This window comes from Haliotis cracherodii, unplaced genomic scaffold (genome assembly GCF_022045235.1).
Source record: "Haliotis cracherodii isolate W230 unplaced genomic scaffold, xgHalCrac1.p SCAF_2, whole genome shotgun sequence".
Lineage (NCBI taxonomy): Eukaryota > Metazoa > Mollusca > Gastropoda > Lepetellida > Haliotidae > Haliotis > Haliotis cracherodii.
This window is the reverse complement of record NW_027266275.1, coordinates 48,028,530-48,049,852: the sequence shown is the minus strand read 5'-3', so window position 1 is coordinate 48,049,852 and position 21,323 is coordinate 48,028,530. Positions and strand designations below refer to the sequence as shown.

The following is a 21,323-nucleotide window of genomic DNA, read 5'->3' as shown; positions in this document are numbered from 1 at the left end:
CACAGATAGTAATGGATCGTCGATTGTATATGGTCCAATAGATGGAAGGTCAGAATCGGGGTTTCTTACTCTTGCTTGATCAGTGAAAAATTCATTTAGGACATTTGTAATATCTTCAATATCATCATGTAAAACATTATTTGATAGTTTTAAATCTGCGATATCTGGATGGAGAATCCATCAAATTTAGATAATTTGGTATCATTGTAAAGCATGTGATTCTGTCATTCAGAATATGTCATTAGTTCTGACTTCTAAAACAATGTTAATTAACATACCTCTGCTGAATATGGGCATGCAATTTTCCAGTTTCCTGCATGACAATTGTCACGACACGCACTGCCATGTTGACTCTTTATGGCAGATAGGACTATTGAACTATTGAGGCTGTATTGTGCAAGTAGATGTACACTGCAGCCATCATGAACAATCAGTTGCTTTATGCTCAAGTAGAAAGATTCTCCAGAATTTTCCAAAGAAATAACACAAGAAATTCAAAAAGTTAAAAATTGTAAACTTTGAAAAGGCAATAGTTGAGCATGTGATCACTGCACATGCATAGTTTCAGGCAAAAACATTCATTAGTTTGAGGCTATTGGTTCAGAAACGAAGCCTATAGTTGTTTGAAGCCATGTTGAAACTATTTCGATGGAAACATAAAATATAATTTAGCAAAAGGCAACAGTTAAGCTGATGAGCAATGCATAGGCCACGTTTTTTTGAAAAATATTGAAAGGTATTCAAATTATGGCCCAGAAACAAACTGCACTCTCATTTGAGACCGAGTTGAAATCATTTCCATGGAAACAAAAAAAAAAAAAAATTAAAAAAGCAAAAGGGACCAGTTAAGCTGATAGGCAATGCATATGTGTAGTTTCATAGAAAAATGTTGAAAATTTTTCATGTTATGGTTCGAAATGGGGAGGCATAAAAGTGAAAAATAAAACATTCCTTAATAACAAAAGGCACCAGTTTAGATGCATGCTTGTTGTGTATACATGCAAAGTTCATATTGAGAAATATTGAACAGCTTATGAGACTGTTTTTGTATATCCCATGCAATCTGCATCAATTGGGAAAGGGATAGATATGCCATGTTTGAACAATAAGGTTTCTGGTCGTGACCTTGACCTTCAGACCATTCTCCAGATATCATGATCACTGAGTTGACGAAACACATGATCTAAAACCTGAATGTCCCATTTCTCTCCCTTCTTTAAAACAAGTCATAAGCAATTTTGCCTAAAAGACATCACTTGCTGTCAAGTGACATCTGGTCTGTGAAAACATATGCCCAATGCAGTACATTTTAAAACCTAATTGACATGCTTGTGTCACCAGCTACCTTAAAAAGAAAGTCATATGCACTTCCAGTTAAAATTCATTAACCCTCAATTTTAGCAAATCATATGCTTGATTATTTCTAGCATAAAACATGAGTGATTCATCTTACAATCACATCATATAAACACATGGACCTGTTTGTTATACTCAGCAGGCTAAAAAAAATAAGCAGTGTGTAATATAAAGCTATACATACCGGTTTAAAACTGCATATGTAAAACATAAAGAACTGGCAGTGACTGGAGGCGCAGGTTGGAAGCACAATTCTCTCAAACACTAACAGTAATTCTCTGTACAACTTCTTGCAGGTGTCCCAATCACACACATCTGGAAAAACAACATTAGTATCACAGTTAGGGTGAGTAAATGAAGAGTAAATATTGTTTTAAGCTGCACAGAGACCAAATATTAGTATATGGCTCTGTGCTGCATCAGCAATATTGCAGCTATTTGCGCCTACAGGGTGATCCTGGCAGAGTCAGGCTGGTTAGGCTGATCATCAGCTCAGGGCCCTTACCCCCTCTACACGCAACCCAGACAGCAAATGGGACTTTTCCCAGGAAGCGCTGCCTAGTCAAACCCACCCAGAACTTTTCAGGGAAAGTGAAGACTCCCCAACACTGCATTACCCAGATTGTCAGAAGGGCTGTATTCATGGTAGCAAACCCGGGTACTCTCCCAATGTCAGTCAACAGATTGGGAGGTACCAAACCTAAGGCACTGAGAACAATGGGGAGTCGGACAACTTGGTACTTGGGATGCAAGCGTGACATTTCGAAAGTAAGGTTTCCATATTTGCCATGTTTTTCCTGAATCTTGTCAATCACATTAGTGCCAAAAGGGACAGAAAATTCAACAATATACAGTCATGCCTCGTTTATACGGACACTTGCGTCATTTCACAATTCGTCTGTATAAACGAATTTCCGTATAACTGAAACCAGCTTCTTACTGGAAGAGTTACTTCCCTTCAATTAAGCAACTCATGACAGATGACAGAGCAAACAGATACATCCACTCAATCTTTATTCATACACGTTTCAAAAAGTCTGTCATGGAAGTTTGAACTGTCACCAATTGTCGATTTTCCTATGGTATGTCCAAATTCAGTACTATAATGCTTACTGATGGTTTCTAAACTTGCTGACGGGTGTTTTTCTTTAAACAGACAAATTTCCCTTTTTTCGCATGCTGTAACTGCGTGTCGCTTACGTTTCCCTGGTTGACAGGCCATACTTACACAACTTTGACCTCTGACCTCCACAGATGCCATATTTATCGAAGGGGATTACATGTACAATAAACAAGCTCGTCTCAAACGTAACTCAGTGTCACTTGGTTAATTGACTTCTCACGAATCAAAGAATTACCACCAGCGGAAGGATTACCACCAGCGGAAGTGTATTGTCCGGATAAGTGAGACAATTTTGTGTGCATTTCAGTGTTTTGTGTATGAAAATGACCGTCCGGTTCCAGAAACTGAATTTTCGGATATACAGGTAAATTTATATAGTAATTATTTCGTTTTGAATGAAAATCGTCCGGGAACCGAGGTTTCCGGATATCTGAAGTCTGTATAAGCAGGGCATGACTGTATATGATTTCATTGGATTTATAAAAAAAGAACAAGATCAGGTTTGTTGGCCTGAAAACGTCTGAAGCTGTATACAGGCCTATTCCAAAGAAGTTTGTATTTATCATTTTCCATGACGCCCTCTACATATTCAGGGTCGTACCATGGATTAACCTCTGTATCAAAACCACAAGCATGGCGAAGACGGTCATAAAAAGATCAAGCCACTCCATCATGTTGGTTAAGATAACTGTGTTAGTGCCAAAGCTGGGCATCCACTGACATGTGTTGCATAATCTATATTTCATATTTACATTTTGTTGCAAAATCACACATTGACAGTTTCTTGTGGGAAGTGACTGGTCCTGAGCAGCATACAGAGTAAGTGAGTTGGGTTTAACGCTTTTAACAATATTCCAGTTATATCGCGGCGTCAACATAATGTGGGAGGAAAGCCCGAAGTGATGCAGGTCTCAGACATTTACCACTTCGGTGAAACCCACGAGCACGGGTATGGTGCTGACAAACCTAGAAACATAATCGGGGCAAACCGGGATTCGAACCTACAATCATACTTGCTTTGCTAACAATGGTCAAAGTGTTATTGACTATGTACTGACATTTGAAACCTCGTTCCCGATGATATCATCTTTTCAAATAGGAGATCAAGTTGATTCCACTCACCTACCAATTGCATTTTCTCTCAAAGTAAAAACTTCATCAAGTGCCAATTCCCGTGGTCTTTTATCAACAAGGACCATATACAAATGGAAAGATGAAAATCAATCGACGTATGTTGACAACTGGAATAACCAATCGACAGAGATACATTCAGCATTCGACGATGCAGTAGTAAGTTATTTGAATAATAATGACAATAAGAGATTTTGGCATACTTTGCAAAATAAATCGTTTGTGATTTCAAAAGACATTACTTCCTATGAATGGATGAGTTATTTTGAATTTGTATTTCATGGAAACCGTGAATGTAAAGATTTTACTGATTTTTATAAATCTGTTGATGATTTTGTGAACTCTATTTCAGCTGAAGTGATTGATAGAACTGTTGATATAGAAAGTGAGCTAGATGAAGTTATCAGTATAAACGAGTTGTTATCAGCACTAGGCAGTATGAAGCCAGGTAAAGCACCAGGTCTCTCAGGTATATCAGTCGAGTTCTTTCAGAACGCTCCACCTGTTTGTCTGAACATGCTGTTGGATTTATTTAATCTAGTTTTGTCTTCTGGTATATTCCCCGATCAGTGGTCCTTTGGTATTATTCTTCCAATCTTTAAGAAAGGTAGTTCACGCGACCCCCAAAACCATAGGCCTATAACACTCCTTGACGTAGCTGGTAAGATTTTTGCAAAAATTCTCTGTAACAGGTTGAATAACTGGGTGTTTCAGGAAAGTTGTATCGTTGGAGAACAATCTGGCTTCAGAAAGGGTTTTCAGACCACGGATAACTTCTTTGTTGTTGAGACATTGATCAGTAAATATCTTTCCTACAAAAAAGGTCGACTATACTGTGCTTTCATCGATCTAAAAGGGGCATTTGATTCTGTGTATAGAAATGGTTTATTTTTCAAACTATGGAAGGGTGGTATCAAGGGACGAGTATTTAGAGTTCTTAAAAATATGTATAAATCTGTCAAATCTTGTGTTTCATTAGATTGTGGTCTTACAGATTTCTTTGATTGTATGTCAGGTGTTAGACAGGGATGTCAGCTGTCTCCATTTTTATTCTCATTTTTTATTAATGACATTGTCGAGGAGTTGGAGTGTGATGCTCATGGTGTTACCTTACATACTCTAGAACTGTTCATCTTGTTGTTCGCCGATGACATTATTTTAATGGACGTGTCAGTTGTTCGTCTTCAAAAGCGACTTGATAAACTATCTTTATATTGTGATAAATGGAAACTTACTATTAATACTGATAAAAGTAAAGTTGTCATTTTTAGAAATGGCGGAAAACTTAGAAATCAGGAAAAATTTAGGATAGGAAATGATGATGTCACCACAGTATCGAATTATAAGTATCTCGGTGTCCAGTTATCCTCTTCTGGCTCGTGGAGTTTACCTCAGAAGACATTAGCCCAGCAAGCTTGGAAGATGATTCAAATCCTCCAGTCTAGACTAAGTAAATTCTCATATCTGCCACCAGATGTCTGTTTCAAAATTTTTGATGTAAAAGTGTTACCAATTTTGACTTATGCATCAGAGGTTTGGAGATTCCATGCATCACCTGACATTGAAAATGTGCACAGTAAATTCTGTAAATTGACTTTGGGTTTGAGTAGGAACACACCAAATAGCTTTGTAAAATCTGTCTTGATGAGAAAGTGTCACATTATTTAAAAATTATAGAGGTATGGCTGCAACAGGGTGTTGGTAGATCTGACTTATTCTTACATCAGTTTAGGCAAAGGAGCGTAGACATTGAAAATCAAGTGTTGCACAATAATTGTGAATCTTGTTCTAAGCTTGAATTGTTCTCTGCAGTAAGGGATAAATTTTCATATAATAACTGGATTCGATTAATTGATGTAACATTATTTCGAATTAATATCTTGAATTTTCTCGGATCCAATCATCGTCTTATGGTTGAAACAGGCAGATATCTTAATATACCAAGACATGAACGTTTCTGTCCCCTCTGTGTTGTAAGTGCTATCGAAGATGAGTTCCACTTTTGTATGGTGTGTTCGTTCTATCTTGATCTGCGGTATAATCTCATACCCAATTATTATCACATGTTTCCAAGTCGTGAGAAAATGTTCTTATTATTCAGCTCTACTAATCAAAGTATTTGCAACAATTTAGCAAAATATGTATTTCTTGCTGGTAAGAAACGTAATTCTAGTTTCAAGGGAATACCTGTGTCATATAATTAACTCCAATTATAACAGTTTGAATACTGCATTGTAAATCTTATAATTCAGCGCTCTGTCACATTTGTATGCCATCATGCTCTGCACGTGTATAATGGGCCGGTGGCCTCATTACCTGAATAAAAGCATCAATCAATCATAGGTTTCTGGCGTGCCCAAGGGACGCAATTCTGCACAGCGAATCACGGCGCCTTAGACGACTGGGCCACCAGTGCCCCCTAGCAGCATACAGAAAGCCTTCTGTTTAACTTTTCAGGCCAGATGACTTCATCCATGCAGGGTTGCAGATCTTCTCAACACACTGCACATAAACTTGATGCTGTGGTCGTTCATATAGCCTCTCCTTGAAAAAATGAGTCTGGCCCGATTTGATATGGCACTTCGCTTGGTTGACACTCATTTCTGTAGCGTCCAGCAGTACAGAACCATCAACAAAATCAACACTTACATTGAGATATGTTCCACATACTTGGCTTGTTTAAGAAAACTTTGGAATGCCTTGTTTTCATCATGAGTCTTGACATGCTTCACAAGAGGATCATCAGACAAATAAATGTGTGCAAAAGTGCACAATACAATTCTATCATGAAGAGCCTCCACGTTAATCAAACCACGCCCTCCCATTATGACTGGTAAACAGAAGCGATTGAGGGATGAGCGAGAAGGTGGGATCTATTGTCTGACATGATTCTTTGTGTGAGGGTGTCAATACCCAGAGTTTCTTGTTCCGTCCACTCAACAACACCAAAAGAATATGAAAGGACAGGTACAGCATAAGTATTTATGGCGTTAACCTTATTGCTAGCATTCAGCTCTGAACTCCTGATTTTGTTTAGTCCACATTTGTACTCTGCCCGAAGTTTTTCGTTTGGTCAATAACTCCTACCCCAAGTAAACTGACTGATCCTCCCTCTTCTACCTTGCCACATTTCAGATGAAGAATGTTGCATTTGTCGAGTTCAAAGTTCATTAGAAAAGGTCTTGACAAGGAGAATCTGTTTTTTGAAAGTGGATCCTCCATTGGCAATAAGTACAATGTCATCTGTGTAAAGGAGGTGAGGAAGGTGCATTGGGGATCTGTTCTAAGGAGATCCCGGGAGGTTAACCTTCCTCTTTGCTAAGCAAAAAGCTTAAAGGATTTAGTGACAAATAGTAAAGCAAAGGACTAAGAGAATCGCCCTGAAAATTCCTCTTCTAATAGAAATAGGCTCTGAAGTCACCACCTGCCACTGTGAATACGTCTAAGTTGAGTTGACCAGAAGTTCCTTAAAGACTTGAGTAAAACAAGCAGTCACTTGGGGAGGTCAATACATTCCAGTGACCTCAAACTCCATTCATGAGGTACAAAATCATTAGCTTTTCTGTAGTCTATTGTACACATTCAGACCTGTCACCCCTCCCAAATTTAGTGGTAGACTCCTGCAATTTTATGAAATCTTCCAGTCTCCCACACAATGGACTAATTCTCCCGCAAAACAGAATTCTTCAATATTTTAAGAATTTGCCTCCATTGTCTTGCGAGTAAAAACAAAGAACGGGAAGTTTACATCCCGATCTGTCTGGTAGGCTCACAGATTAGTGACCCTTATCACAGCCACCCGCAGGTGTAAAACTGTAAAGAAAACTTGGATAGTCATTACACTTGCCTGAAGGGTTGTACTTTAAATGAATATCAGCTGAGTATTCATCACTTACTGAAATGAACTGTGTCTTCATGTTCTTAGCGTGTTTATTCCTCCATAATTTAAAAATGTAGATACATATGGCCGGTCCATTTATACATGACTTTATTGGTTATCAGATTTTTCAGAACCTTTGTTAAAACATCAATATACCTCATGGTTACATCATTTGACTCTCGGAAATGAAAAATATGACCTGTCTTCAGAAAAAACATTATGCGTGATTGGTTGATTCGGTAGTCGAAATAACAATGAGTTACACAATCAGGCTTCCATATAGCTAGGGTTTCAAAGCCAATGTTTAAAGTGAAACTTATAAATATCCTTTTGATTGACATTTTGACTCGTGTGCACAGAAATATCAACACATAGGACTGTATCAAATTTTGCAAGAATGTAGCATGTGATTATTTTACACGAATTGATTGGCTAATAGTTTGCTAGCCTCCCAGATCGGCAATCTAATTTGAAGACAACAGTACTAGTCCACCAATGAGATTGATGTCAAGATCAGAAAGGTCAACAATGACAACGAGACTCATTTCATTAAAAAATTGTAGTAAAACGTAATAGTACTTCCAAATACAGTATATATTTCTTGGCATGGAATAACATGAACATTTCTTGGAAATTTAAGGAGCGAAGTAATTGGACTGTCAACTGACTACCGCAGACAAAAAAAAACCATAAATGTTATTGAAATGTTGCATCAGGATAAATGCACTTTATATTTCTTTGGCATATTTTGTAACCAAAATTGCGCCAAACACTCAGAAAACCTGCATCATAACTAAGCCTGGTCAGATTGAACACGTTGTCAACTTGTCAAGCTACTGATCATTAAATTTCAATATCTGTCTGCGTTTTCTGAGATGATCTTTGAACAAAAGCAACATGGATAGATTTATTCTTGGAGGAGGAAAATGCAATTGTCTATTGTGATATCATAATCTCTTTTCAAGCAAATATGTCAACAAGATTTGTGCCAGTTCAACAGGATTGTCTAGTCATTCATTAACCATAGGGCACACCCCATTGTGTATAATACTAATAGTATTCCCTTTATTGTTATAATTTTTGTTAAATACATACAGAAGCAAAATGTTAAGCAGGCTATGGATTAAACTTCCTAAAGGCCACTCACGCCCAACCCAAACCTACATTACCAACCCCACAAGAAACAACAACTAAGAAACACAATTTCAATACCACCCCCTATTCCCCATAAACTTCATAACTACTTATGCCTTCTTCTTCTTTTCAACTGTACCAGCTAAAAATTCTATCAGCAGCTTAGTCCACAAATAAAATAATTGTAACATACAACTCCAAAATAAAGGATTCCAAATCATTTTCCCTAATCAAGACACATTCAGAGCAGCTGAAAAACTAGAGCAAATTTTTTAAGTAAACTAAACATCTGAAATCCCTTTCTGGCAACAATTCACTCGAAGCATCATAAGAGTTAGCCCTAGAGACACCTCACACTATACACAAAAGAAGCAAACACGAGTAACATGCAACCCAAAATAATCAACACACGCAGAATAACAACTGGAAACGGAAAGATCCTTCCCATCCCTACGGTAATAATCAACTTTAAAAAAAATCGGAAAATTTTCCAAACTCCCCCCAAACAATTTCTTTTGGCGCTCATCATACACGAGGTCACACTTTACATAAAACCTGTTAAACAATGTACCAAATGTCTAAAATATAACCACACAACCTTCCAATGTACATAGAAATAAACAACATGAAAATCATTGCCCCCACAGACACACTCTCACACAACAGGCCAACAAAAACAAAAACATAAACATTGACACAGCAAAACTATAAACAAGAAAACCCGCAACACCCACATCCAAACCACTGCTCCCCAGCCACTACCAAAACTCACAAACAACATCTAAAACACTTAAACTCTGTTTGGGACCTACCAACTGAAAATGCACCTATCTTCATCGGCAGAGTTCTCCATACAAAAAAATGCCACAACACCAACACCCGCAGGCAAAACAAGCCGAGAGGGTAGCAACATAGCAACAGCACCCATACCTCCATAGCTACCAGGGCAACAACTGCAGGACACAAACAGGCACAACAACCAAATTTCGCAGCTGCCATGACAACTACCAAAACCAACAAACACAACAGCAATCCACTACACAACTAAAGACTTAGAATCCCTCAGTCAAAAAGGCCAAAAATCAATTATCTTCCTGGGGGACTTCAATGCCCACCACCCTTCCTGGGGTATCACAGATAAAATAGACCAAAACGGTAAACTCATTGCTGACTGGATGAAACAAAAAAAACTAATGATATTAAATAACAACCAACCAACTAAGCATGACAAAAAAAACACACCAAAATATGTCGGCTATAGACCTAACAATCTGTACCCTGGATCTCGCCCAAAGCACCTTGTGGGAAGTGCATGAGGAGCCACTCTACAGCGACCCCTTTCCAATACAAATAACGATAAGAAACATAAACATCCAAACCCCAAATGAATCCCAAGAACCAAAATTCTACAACAAGGCTGACTGGCACAATTTCAAATCTTTATGCAACCAGGTTAACTCAGCGGACCACGAAAATAAAGACCCGAAAAATACTGCCAAAACTAAACAGAATGCATCATAAACATAGCAAAAAAAACAATACCCTTCAGAGCGCCAGAAATAGGCAAAACCATGGTACTTTGGTGGACTGAGAAAATTAAAAGGACCAGAAAAATGCAAAAGCGCATTTAATCAAGCTAAACAAGACTACACGCACTTAAAGATATAACACCAACTAAATTATCAAGTACAAAACCTTGTTAAAACTGCAAAAAAATCTGCGAAGACATAAATTTTCACATGGACACAAGAACAGTTTGGTGCAAAATTCATGTCATCCGTGGCATCAAACGGAACAAAAGAATTTAAAAAATAAACATAAACACCAAACATAAATCACTCGTCAAATCTGAAGCAGAAAGCAAATAATCTAGCAAACCATTTCTCAGCCATTAGTAGCAATAGCAAATTCAATAAGGAATTACAAAATGAAAATATATTTTCCAAATTACCTGAGGACCATAACCTAGAAATAAACCACCCATACGCAATGGCGGAACTACTCCATGTACTAAATAATCAAAAGCAAGGAACAGCCCCCGGACTAGACCTAACCTCAAACCAAATAATTTAACAGCTGCCCCAAATTCTTCTGGAATCACTACTAAAACTTTACAATCTCGTCTAACAAAACGGTCAAGTTCCTACTTCATGGAAAGCAGCATTGGTCATCCCAATACCAAAGCCAAGTAAACCAGCAGACGAAGCTAATTCTTATAGACCCATCTCCCTTACCTCAAACTTATGTAAAATCATGGAGGCAATGGAAATGAATCCTGAGAAGATTGTCGCTTGTAGTACCCCCGACTCGGTTGGAATGAATCCTTCCCAGAGGGGACAAACTTCTTCTAAGTAGCCTGTTTGGAAGATGAAGATTTGTAGTCCCGGGGAAGCTTCTGAGGATGGACGAATCGTTCTGCAGTGTCTTGTCTCACTTCCTCTATCACATGTCCCAATTTTCCGTTGAACGTTGTGGTAGATGATATAGGTTGTGTTGTTATCAACCTCTTGGTCTGGTTAGAAATCTTCGTCCATACTTGGGAACTCCGGAAGTGGAGCCTTGTCCTGTATAACTTCTGCCTTAATGGAGGTAAAGGTCATCATTCATCATGCTTGAGCTGGATGATTGGTCAGTTGGCTGGGTAGCCATGGGCGGCTGGCCCAAGGAGTCCATGCAACGACCTACTGTGTCTTAACGGCTGGCTGGCTGGACGACTTGTCGGTTGGCTGGGTTGCCATGAAAGGCAGGCCCATGGAGTCCACGTAACCACTGTACAGTGTCTTAAGCTGGCTGGTTGGCTGCTCGATGGCTTGCTTGGCGTGGACAGCTGGTCCTTGGATACCCTGCGGATCCTATACGGTATTGTCGCCTGCTGGCTTATACCCGGCTGGTTGAATGGCTGGTCAGCTGGGTGGTCGGCTGGCTGGCTGTATGGCTCAGCTTGCTGGTCATCTGAAGAAAGCCCTACGGCCGTGTATGAAGAATGGACAAATGGCATTCCCCTGTGGTTTCATGACCGGGAATTCATCTTTGCCAGATCTTTCTTAATGACTTACTACCAAGTGCCAGAATTACTACCAAGTTACTACTATCATAATTGGTGTTTACTCTAGCACACACAGGAAAGAAGTGATGTTGCTGCCATGGCTTGGTTAGTTAAGAGACTACCTGGTTACTAGTTGTGTGTAATTGACAGTGAAAAGGACGTCTTTTGAAAATCTGAAAATTAAGTTTGAGTGATTGAAGCTAAAATACAGGATTTATGGCAGAGATGTAAAAGAGGTAGAGATTTCATAAGAATTACCTACTTTCATCACTTGAAAATAATTTTTTGCGATTACCAGGGTTTTCAGTGTTGTTAACTTGCTGTTGCTGTTGTTGCATCGGAGCTGTTGTAGACTGTTGTGGCTGCTCGTTGACTTTCTGCTTGGGGAGTAGCAGATCTCTGCGATGTCTTCTGATGATTCCACCAGAATCTGTTTTCACCAAGTATGAACTTGGTGCTACTTCCTGGATTACTTCTCCCTTGGTTTTCCAGTTGTTTGTAGTCTCATTGTGTACTCTGACATTGTTACCTGGTTGGAGTTGAGGCAGAGGAGCTATTTCAGCATTCTTGTCAAAGTAGTGTTTCTGTTTTTCTCGGGCTTCATACTTATGTGCTGCTACTGCTTGTTGGTCTGGAGTTTTCATTTGTAATATTGATGATTTCAGAGGGAGGTTTGATCTTAGTCAACAATTCATCAGTAACTGTGATGGTGAGAATCCGCCATCCAGCAGTGTACTGCGATATGCAAGATCCCAAGATGAGGTTCTCCTCCGCTTTTTTATGATGTTTTTTACATTCTGTACTGTTCTCTCAGCCAACCCATTTGACTGAGGGTACCTTGGGCTTGATGTGATGTGTTTGAATTGCCAAGTATTTGCAAACTTAGCAAATTCTGCACTGGCAAAACATGGTGCATTATCGCTTTAAAGCTCATCAGGTATACCATGCATCGCGAATGTTGATTTTTGAGCTTTGGTGACGGCTTGACTTGTTTGACTTGACAACGCAATCACTTCAGGGTAGTTTGAATATGAGTCGACGATGACTATGTAGTCTTTTGACGATAACTCAAATATTTAAGTCTGTCGATACTTGTTCTCATGGCCTTGTTGCTACTGGAAGGAAAATCATAGGTTCGGCTCTCTGCCGCTGTCAATGTGTCAGGCATGTGTCACAGCTGCTTACCATAATGTCTATCTCATGGTTCATTCTTGGCCAGAATAGTACCTCTCTAGCACGTTGCTTGCACTTTTCTTGACCAAGGCGACCTGTATGTATCTTCTGAAGCATTGTTTGATGAAGATGGATTGGAACGATGACTCTGTTACCTTTAAAGATAACACCATTGATGATAGAGAGTTCATCTCTATAATTCCAACAGTGAGAATCTGCAGACAATCAGCACGCTCATTGGGCCAACCTGTGAGAATGACATTGCTGAGTGTTGTCATTTCAGTGTCGTTCTTGATCTCATCTCTGATTTGTGCGAGTCGATCAGTTGATATTTGTAGATTTGACATCACACTGTCTACATACATCTCCACTTCTGCTTCAGTTGAACTTGTAATTTCACCCTCTTTGGGAAAGTTGTGAGATAACGCATCTGCTGTGTAAATTTCTTTGCCTGGTGTATATGTGACATCCATGTCATACTTCTGTAGACAAAGTCTAAATCGTTGAATTCTGGGTGGACAGTCATTCAGTGCCTTTTTGAAGATCGGTACTAGTGGTTTATGGTCGGTTTCAGCTATAAAAGTCCTGCCATAAACATACTGATGAAAGCGTATTCCAAGAGCTTCCTTCTTGATTTGAGCATATTGAGTTTTGGCTGAGGTCATAGCTAGTGAACCATAGGCTACTGGACACCAGGTGTCTCTGTGCTGTTGAAGTAGTACTGCACCCAGACCGTTTTGTGATGCATCTGTTGAAACTTTCAAGGGGCTTTGTTGAGTCGTAGAATCTGAGAACTTGTTGTTGAGAGATCAAGGTTCGGAGTTCAGTCCACGCCTTGTCTTGAGGATGTGACCATGACCACTGAACATTCTTTTCCAACAACTGTCTCAGTGGAGCTGACTTTGCCGATAGATCACGTATGTATCTTCAGAGGTAGTTCACCATACCCATGAACTGTTGAAGCTCCCTCTTGTCAGTGGGTTTCTTCAGATCCATGATGGCTTTGACTTTGTTAGGGTCTGCTTTCAGGCCATCAGTTGTAAGACGATCTCCCAGGAAGGTTAGTTCAGATACTTCTATCTCGCATTTATCTCTGTTCAATTTCAGCCCAACATTTCTACACTTCTCAAGGACCATTCTCAGTCTCTTATCATGTTGTGACTTGTCATTACCCCACATGATCATATCATCCATACTTGTGTCAGTCCCCTGTATGTGTTCAAAGAGCTGGTGGATGGTGCACTGGATATACCAAATGGAAGATGAAGATATCAATATCTCCCAAAAGGAGTGTTGAACGTTGTCAGTAGAGAACTTTTGTGATCAAGCTTCATTTGCCAAAAGCCTGAAGAAGCCTCAAGTTTGCTAAAGACTTGAGCACCAGCAAACTGTGACATCACCTCTTCTCGAGTTGGAAGTTTGTAGTGTTCTCGCTGGATTGCCCTATTGAGATTTCTCGGGTCAAGGCAAATCCTGAGCTTGCCCTGTTTCTTGTGCATGATCACCATTGAACTGACCCATTCAGTGGGCTCGGTCACCTCTGTGATGACTCCAAGAGATATCATCCTGTCAAGCATTTCTTTTAGCTGTTCATGTAGTGCGAAGGGAACTTTTCGACATGCTTCTATTACTGGTTTGACGTTATTGTCAACTGTAATGGTATGTTCACCTGGTAGACAGCCTAGTCCGATGAAAACATCTTCATATTCTGATAGAATATCTGATGAACTGAATGAAGATTCACTTTTGATGACTTGATCTATGTTGATTTCGTAGACACGGCGGATGAGGTTCAATCATTCACAGTCTTGGACTCCCAGGATTGATCTATTGTTGTAGGGCTTGCCTTTGTAAGTGATTGTCGCTTTACAGGTACGTTAGTTCCGCCATACGCTTTAAGGTTCACCTTTGCAGGTTCAAGGGGTGGCTGGTATTGCAGTTTGCTCCACTGTGGATAATAATAATCCATGATGTTTGATACGCAGTGGAAGTCTAAAATTATAACTCAACAAAACTTAAAGTTAATGTCTGTTTAATAAGTAAAACACAAATTTACACCATATTTGAACTGACCCACGATTTCAGAAACAATTTCTAAAATAACTATTTACTACGATTTGTCCTTATTTGACTATATTTCAGTCCTTATTTGACTATATTTCAGTCCTTATTTGACTACGAAAAAACTCTTATTTGGTTTTATTAAAGTCCTCATTTGACTTTAATTCCGACCATTGTGCCCTGATTTGACACTGTCAGAGGCAGCCACCGTCTACATGGCTGCTCTCTACCAAGCATGACTGTACAAGTGACAAGGCTAGGGACAGAGTTCCCCGCCGCACACATTTGCGCATGCAGCCCGTGCGCCACGTGCTGTCCAGAACACCACACTTTAACAAGTGGTGCGTTCGCGCGAATGTTTCTGAATGATTTGTCATCCTTCTGTTCATTTCCCCCCACTATGATAGTCCAATGTCTATCATAATTCTACAATAATCATCATAACACAATTTTCAAGCAATAAACATTGACAACAATCACACGTTAATGTTCAATTTTCTGAAAAATAAACAATTCAAAGTTCAATTAAAGTTCATCCTGAAAAAGAAACACTTTTAATCGCACGATCACAAATGTAATCTGAAGTCCTTGAGAAACACAAACATTTTCCTGTAAATGTCAGTAATCAGAATGTCCTTTTCACTCACGTGTGTCCTTGTTCCTCTTCTATATCTGTTTTCTTTTGATTTCTTCATCCTCTTCTGTTCGTCCCATCCTCTTCACCCTTTTCTGTCTTTTGTTCCCGTCTGTCGCCTTGTGTCCATTCCAGAGGACAAACTTTTGTGACTGGTCTCGTTAGTATAGTTTTGTCTGTTTTAATGTCCACAACTCTCACATGACCATCTGTGCCTGGATATGTCCTCGTGATGATCCCGAGCTTCCAGCTTCCCCGAGGTGCTTCTGGTGATATGATGATAGCCACGTCATCCACTTGTAGATCCCGGCTGGGTGAAAACCATTTTTTTCTTGTCTGAAGTGAAGGCAACCATTCCTTCATCCAGCGTTTCCAGACATGACGTACAAGTTCCTGTACTCTTCTCCATCTTCTTCTTGGATTAAAAGGAGTAACATCTACAGAATCTGGAGCAAGGATTCCACCCATTTGACCATGTAGAAAATGGTTTGGCGTTAAAGGCACTTCATCATTTGGGTGAGCACTTTGATATGTCAAAGGGCGAGAATTTATAAGTCCTTCAGCACCAACAAAGGATGTCATTAATTCCTCATCTGTTATATCTCCAGATCCAAGAATGGCATATATTGCTCGCTTCGCAGCCCGAACCATTGATTCATGAGGAGGATTAAATTTCCAGATCACACCTCTGTTCGCCAGAGATGACTTCACAGTAACTGTATCTAGTTTAGCAACAAGTTGTTTCAGCTCATTTGTAGCTCGAACAAAACTATTGCCATTATCCGATAGGATTTCCTTGGGTAGCCCTCGTCTGCTCGCCATTCTGTAGAATGCGTTAAGAAACGAATCACTGTCTAGAGCATATGACATCTCCAAATGTACTGCTCGGGTTGTTAAGCAAGTGAAGAGGCACAAATAACGTTTTTGTCTGGATTTTCCACGTCCCTGAATCGTTAGAAATGGCCCAGCATAGTCAACACCTGCCTGCTCAAAAGCTCTAAGAGAGTACCTCAAACGAATCTTTGGAAGTGGCGCCATTATTTGAGCTGCTGGCTTTGCCTTTTGTCGACGACAAAGTGAACACTCTCGTTCCCATTCACGAATCTCTTCACGACCGGCAATTATCCAAAAACGAGAGGATAAAACAGCAAGCACTTGGTTTGTTCCAAGAACATGATTGCCATCTTCATGATGCTTCTTGACAATCAGCTTCGTTACCCAGTGTTTTCTAGGCAGAATAATTGGGAATTTTGTGTTGAAAGGCAAATAATCTGCATGTTTAAGTCTACCACCAGACCTAAGGAGACCATCATCATCCAGAACAGGATGAAGATTAATGAGTTTGCTACCTTTGGAAACATGCTTTCCATTTGCTATCGCCAAATAATCTTTTGAGAATGCATCTTTTTGTGCATTACAAATGATGTGCTTTTCAGCATCAGCAATTTCTTCTGTGGTTAAGCAACCCAGCTGTCTTTCATCTGATTTAACAGAAGCATTGTTGATAAATCTGTACACCCATGCTGTACTGTGTGTAAGCCTTTTCCAGTCGGAAAATCTTGAAGGTTCCAGTAACCAAACTAAATCAGCAAATGTGACAAGGGATACAGATTGTTTTGTATCTTTCTTTTTCATTTCAGATTCATGCGATGTCCTGAAATTCACAGTTTGTTCAGGCCATTTGCTTTCATCACACTGCAGAAATTCTGGTCCATTTTTCCAAGATGCAGTGGACAATTTCTGAACTGATGTTCCTCTGGTGATAATATCTGCAGCATTTAGTTCTGATGGAACATGCTTCCACTGAGAGGTATCAGTATGCTCCTGTATGAAAGCAATACGGTTGGCTACAAATGACTTGAAATAACGGCTGTGATTTTTGATCCAACACAGCACATTAAGACTATCAGTCCATAGTACTGAATTGGAACTACTAATTTCAAGGGCATGCGAAACATCCAACATCAACCGAACTCCTACCACAGAAGCCATTAACTCAAGTCGAGGGATGGTTACACACTTCAAAGGAGCAACCCGACTTTTAGCTGCTACCAGCTGGCTTGAATTGTCACCGTTTTCATTAGTATTGACAGAATATAAGACTGCACCATATGCATCCTCAGATGCATCAACAAATACATGTAGTTTTGTTGTTCTGTCATCAAGATTCAAACACCTGGGAAACCGTAATCCATCTAACTGACTTCTCTCTGTGAGCCATTGTGATGCTTCCTTTTTGAGATCATGTTCAACCACTTCATCCCAGTCCATACCTGACAACCACAGTTTCTGCATTGTAATTTTTGCCCTGATGTGAAATGGAGCAAGAAAACCAAGGGGATCAAACAATTTTGCTATCTCTCTAAGAAACCCTCTCTTGGTAAGTATCAAGTTATCTCCCACCCTAGGACTGTGAAAGCAGAAATCATCATCTTGAGCTAGCCAGACAAGACCTAGTGTTTTTGCAGACGGTAACTCATCCTGTATCAAGTTGACCTCGGATGCTCTATCTTCAACTGGTATGTGTCTGAGGACCTCTGGAGAATTTGATAACCATTTCCTGGATCGCATTCCCGCTTTTCCCCACAAGGCTGTAAGTTGTTTGTACAATTCGATACCATCATCCACTTCTGGAACAGAATCCATACCATCGTCCATGTACGTGGATTTACAAACAGTGTTTGCAGCTTTTGGGAAGAGATGCTCAAACCTCCTTGCATTTTCCCTAGAAATGTATTGTGCCAGAAAAGGAGAAGCATTCATGCCAAAGACCACTCTCTGGAATTCATATATCTGTGGTATTTCTGATTGTTTTAATGATCTCCACAAGAACTTAAAGTATGAACGGTCATTGGATGGAATTCCTTTTTGTAAATACATTTCAGCAATGTCACAAACCAAAGCTATTTTGTATTTGCGGAATCGAAGAAGTATCTGAAACAAATCACCCTGAAGTTTTGGTCCCTGGTGTATGATATCATTCAATGATATACCCTGACATTTCGCTGAAGCATCAAAAACAACCCTGATTTTGGTTGTACTTCTATCTGGCCGTACTACAGGAAAGTGTGGTAAGAGCCACTGACTGCAAGAGGTATCTTCATTTGCAGTTACAATCCGAATATAACCCTTTGCAAGGTAGTCTGAAATAGTCTGATCATATGCTTCAGCTACAGCTTTGTCTTTTGACAACTTCTTCTCTGTATTACAGAGGCGTTTATAGGCCACGTTGTAATTGTCAGGAAGACACTTGAAATCTGCCTTCCAAGGTATACCTATCTGGTATTGTCCATTGTCATAAGTGACAGATTGTTGCACAAACTCAACAATCGATTCATCTTGCTTTGTCAAGACTGGTTCTGATGACTGAAACTCTTCTACTTCCCAAAACTTGTGAAGCATATAGTTTAGTTCAAGCTCTTTGTCATTTGAGAAGTAAGTGCTATAAGATCTCTGATGTCCCGAATCTCCAGGAATACATCCAACACATGTCCAACCAAGAGGAGTGAGTCTGGCTATTGGTTCTCCATCACAACCTGGAACATCCTCATAAGATCGATGTAATTCCAGGTAATCCATTCCAATGAGTAAATCTACAATGTGAGGGGCTTTCACCTTTCATACTTTCAAGACCAAATCGAACAGCTGTGGTCTGAAATTTCTCACTTTGTCCATTTAGGACACTGACAGAGACATCTTGCCTTTTACCTACTAACCCCAACTGTGAAGCTACATCTTCATTAATGTAGGTTTGTGTACTTGCATCGTCCAACAATGCATTTACAACAATTCTGTTTGGTCCATTTTTAATATCAACAGGTACAGTCCGAAGTGAAAGGAGCGTAGACTTATCAGATTTTGTGGACGACATTGTTGTGACCTTTGGAACTTCATGTTCTGAACTCGTTTCAAATTGCAGTGATGTTTGAGTATTGTCACTGTTACTATAAGCTACACTTCTTTTTGAATGAAGTAATTGATTATGTAATGCAGGACAGTTATCAATACCACACTTGGTGTTGCGTCTACAGGTTCTGCCATAGTGACTGAAACCAAAACAACGGAAGCAAAGGTTTAACTGCTTGACAGTTTCCCATATCCTGGGAACTGTCATCGATTTAAACTTCCTACATGTCACAATGTCATGGTTGTCCATGTGACACAACTGACATCTGTGATCTCTTTCAGACTGTTTGTTACCAAAGTACGACCCGGATTTGTTTTGACCTTTATGGTATATTGTCTTTCCTTTAACAGCTAACCCATTGATGGTTTCTGAAGCAATGATCTGGAATTCTGCTTCCATTAAAACCCATTCACGCAATGCTTCAACGGACTCCTGTCGTTGAGTTTCAAATATCCATCTTTGGTATTGACTGATCATGGATTCCGTCATTTTCTTCAGAATCTGTACATACAAAGATCCATTGCCTAACTCTTCTAACCTATCAGACTCCCTTAGGTTTACAACCACAACATCCAGCATATCAGCAAACCGTTCAAAGTCCTTTGCATTACCAGGTCGCACTGGCTTGAAGGATGAAATATCTTCCAATTGGAGAGCAATATGACGTCTCACTCCTCCAAATTTACGTTCCAGTCTCTCAAGAGCTACACCATAGGCTGCTGCGCTGTGACCTAAGTCTTGAATGACCTTCATTGCATCACCACTAACATACTGGCGCAACTGAAGCAACTTATATTCTGGTGTGGCAGGTGCTTTGTCTATACAAGCAATAAATGCAGCCTTCCAGGCTTCATATGATTTGACATCTCCAGTAAAGACAGGGATGGACACACGCTTCAACTGTTTCCACATGTCTTTACCAATATCATAACTGTGTGAAAGTGTAGGTGCCCTACGATTGTAACAACTATCTGAATGCTGCCTCACCATCTGAACTGGTTCATGATGTGGTTCTACTTGATAACCTGATTGCCCACCGACTGATTTCGTATGACAATAAGCGTTTTTTACAGGAACATCTTTCACTTCTACCTTCTTTTCAGAATTAAACATTTGTGACAGACAATATTTGGAAATAGCATCAGACCTATTTCTGAGATAGTCCTGTGCATCGTCTTGAGCTTTAGTACCTACCTCTTCTAATAATTCACCTTCCTGTGTGACCTTGACCATGTTGTTTTTATCACCAACAGCTTCAAACAGTTCTGACAGGTTCACAATAACTTCTAAAGCCTTTAGCTGGCAACTGTTTAATTTGTCTATAGCTTCCCGAACTTCCATTCGTGATGGAATATCTCCTTGATCAACTAGCTTCTCCAAAGCATTTTTTGATTTTGTGAAAGCTGATTTAACTATCATTTTTTTTCTCTTCAGAGAGTTCATTGTAGATTCATAATCTGTTTTGTTTGAAATACCATCAGACTCAGGCAGAGGTATGTCTGCAATTGTATCAAGTGTAAGCTCCGTTTTGTCCATTTTCCCCTTTATGAGAGAGATTACACTAGTATGGGACATGTTTGTAAGCTAACACGTGATCAAGTTTTCTGATACAAATTCAACATAATACCCAACGCTAATGTACACGGTTAAACATACAGTGTATAAATACTATGGTAACGGTTGTTGGATAAACACTACAAATTACCACCTGTGCTTTATCATACAACCAATTTCCAGTTGACTATGCTATATCGAAACTATGTACAATGAAACTAAACTGTCTGTTCAAATCACATCAACATGTGATTTTTCAACTATTGGTATGGTAACCACGCTCTGCTTCCATTTTGATACGCAGTGGAAGTCTAAAATTATAAC

At 39.6% G+C, this 21,323-nt stretch overlaps 1 protein-coding gene across 1 annotated transcript in view; it reads right to left on the bottom strand.

The window, feature by feature from the left end:
• The window catches only part of LOC139468155 (RNA polymerase I-specific transcription initiation factor RRN3-like), a 346,794-nt gene that overhangs the window by 100,583 nt on the left and 224,888 nt on the right, over positions 1-21,323 (bottom strand). Inside the window, exon 11 of the mRNA XM_071249934.1 lies at positions 1,541-1,671. Coding sequence (XP_071106035.1) covers positions 1,541-1,671 — 131 coding nt within the window. The remainder of the gene's footprint in view (positions 1-1,540; positions 1,672-21,323) is intronic.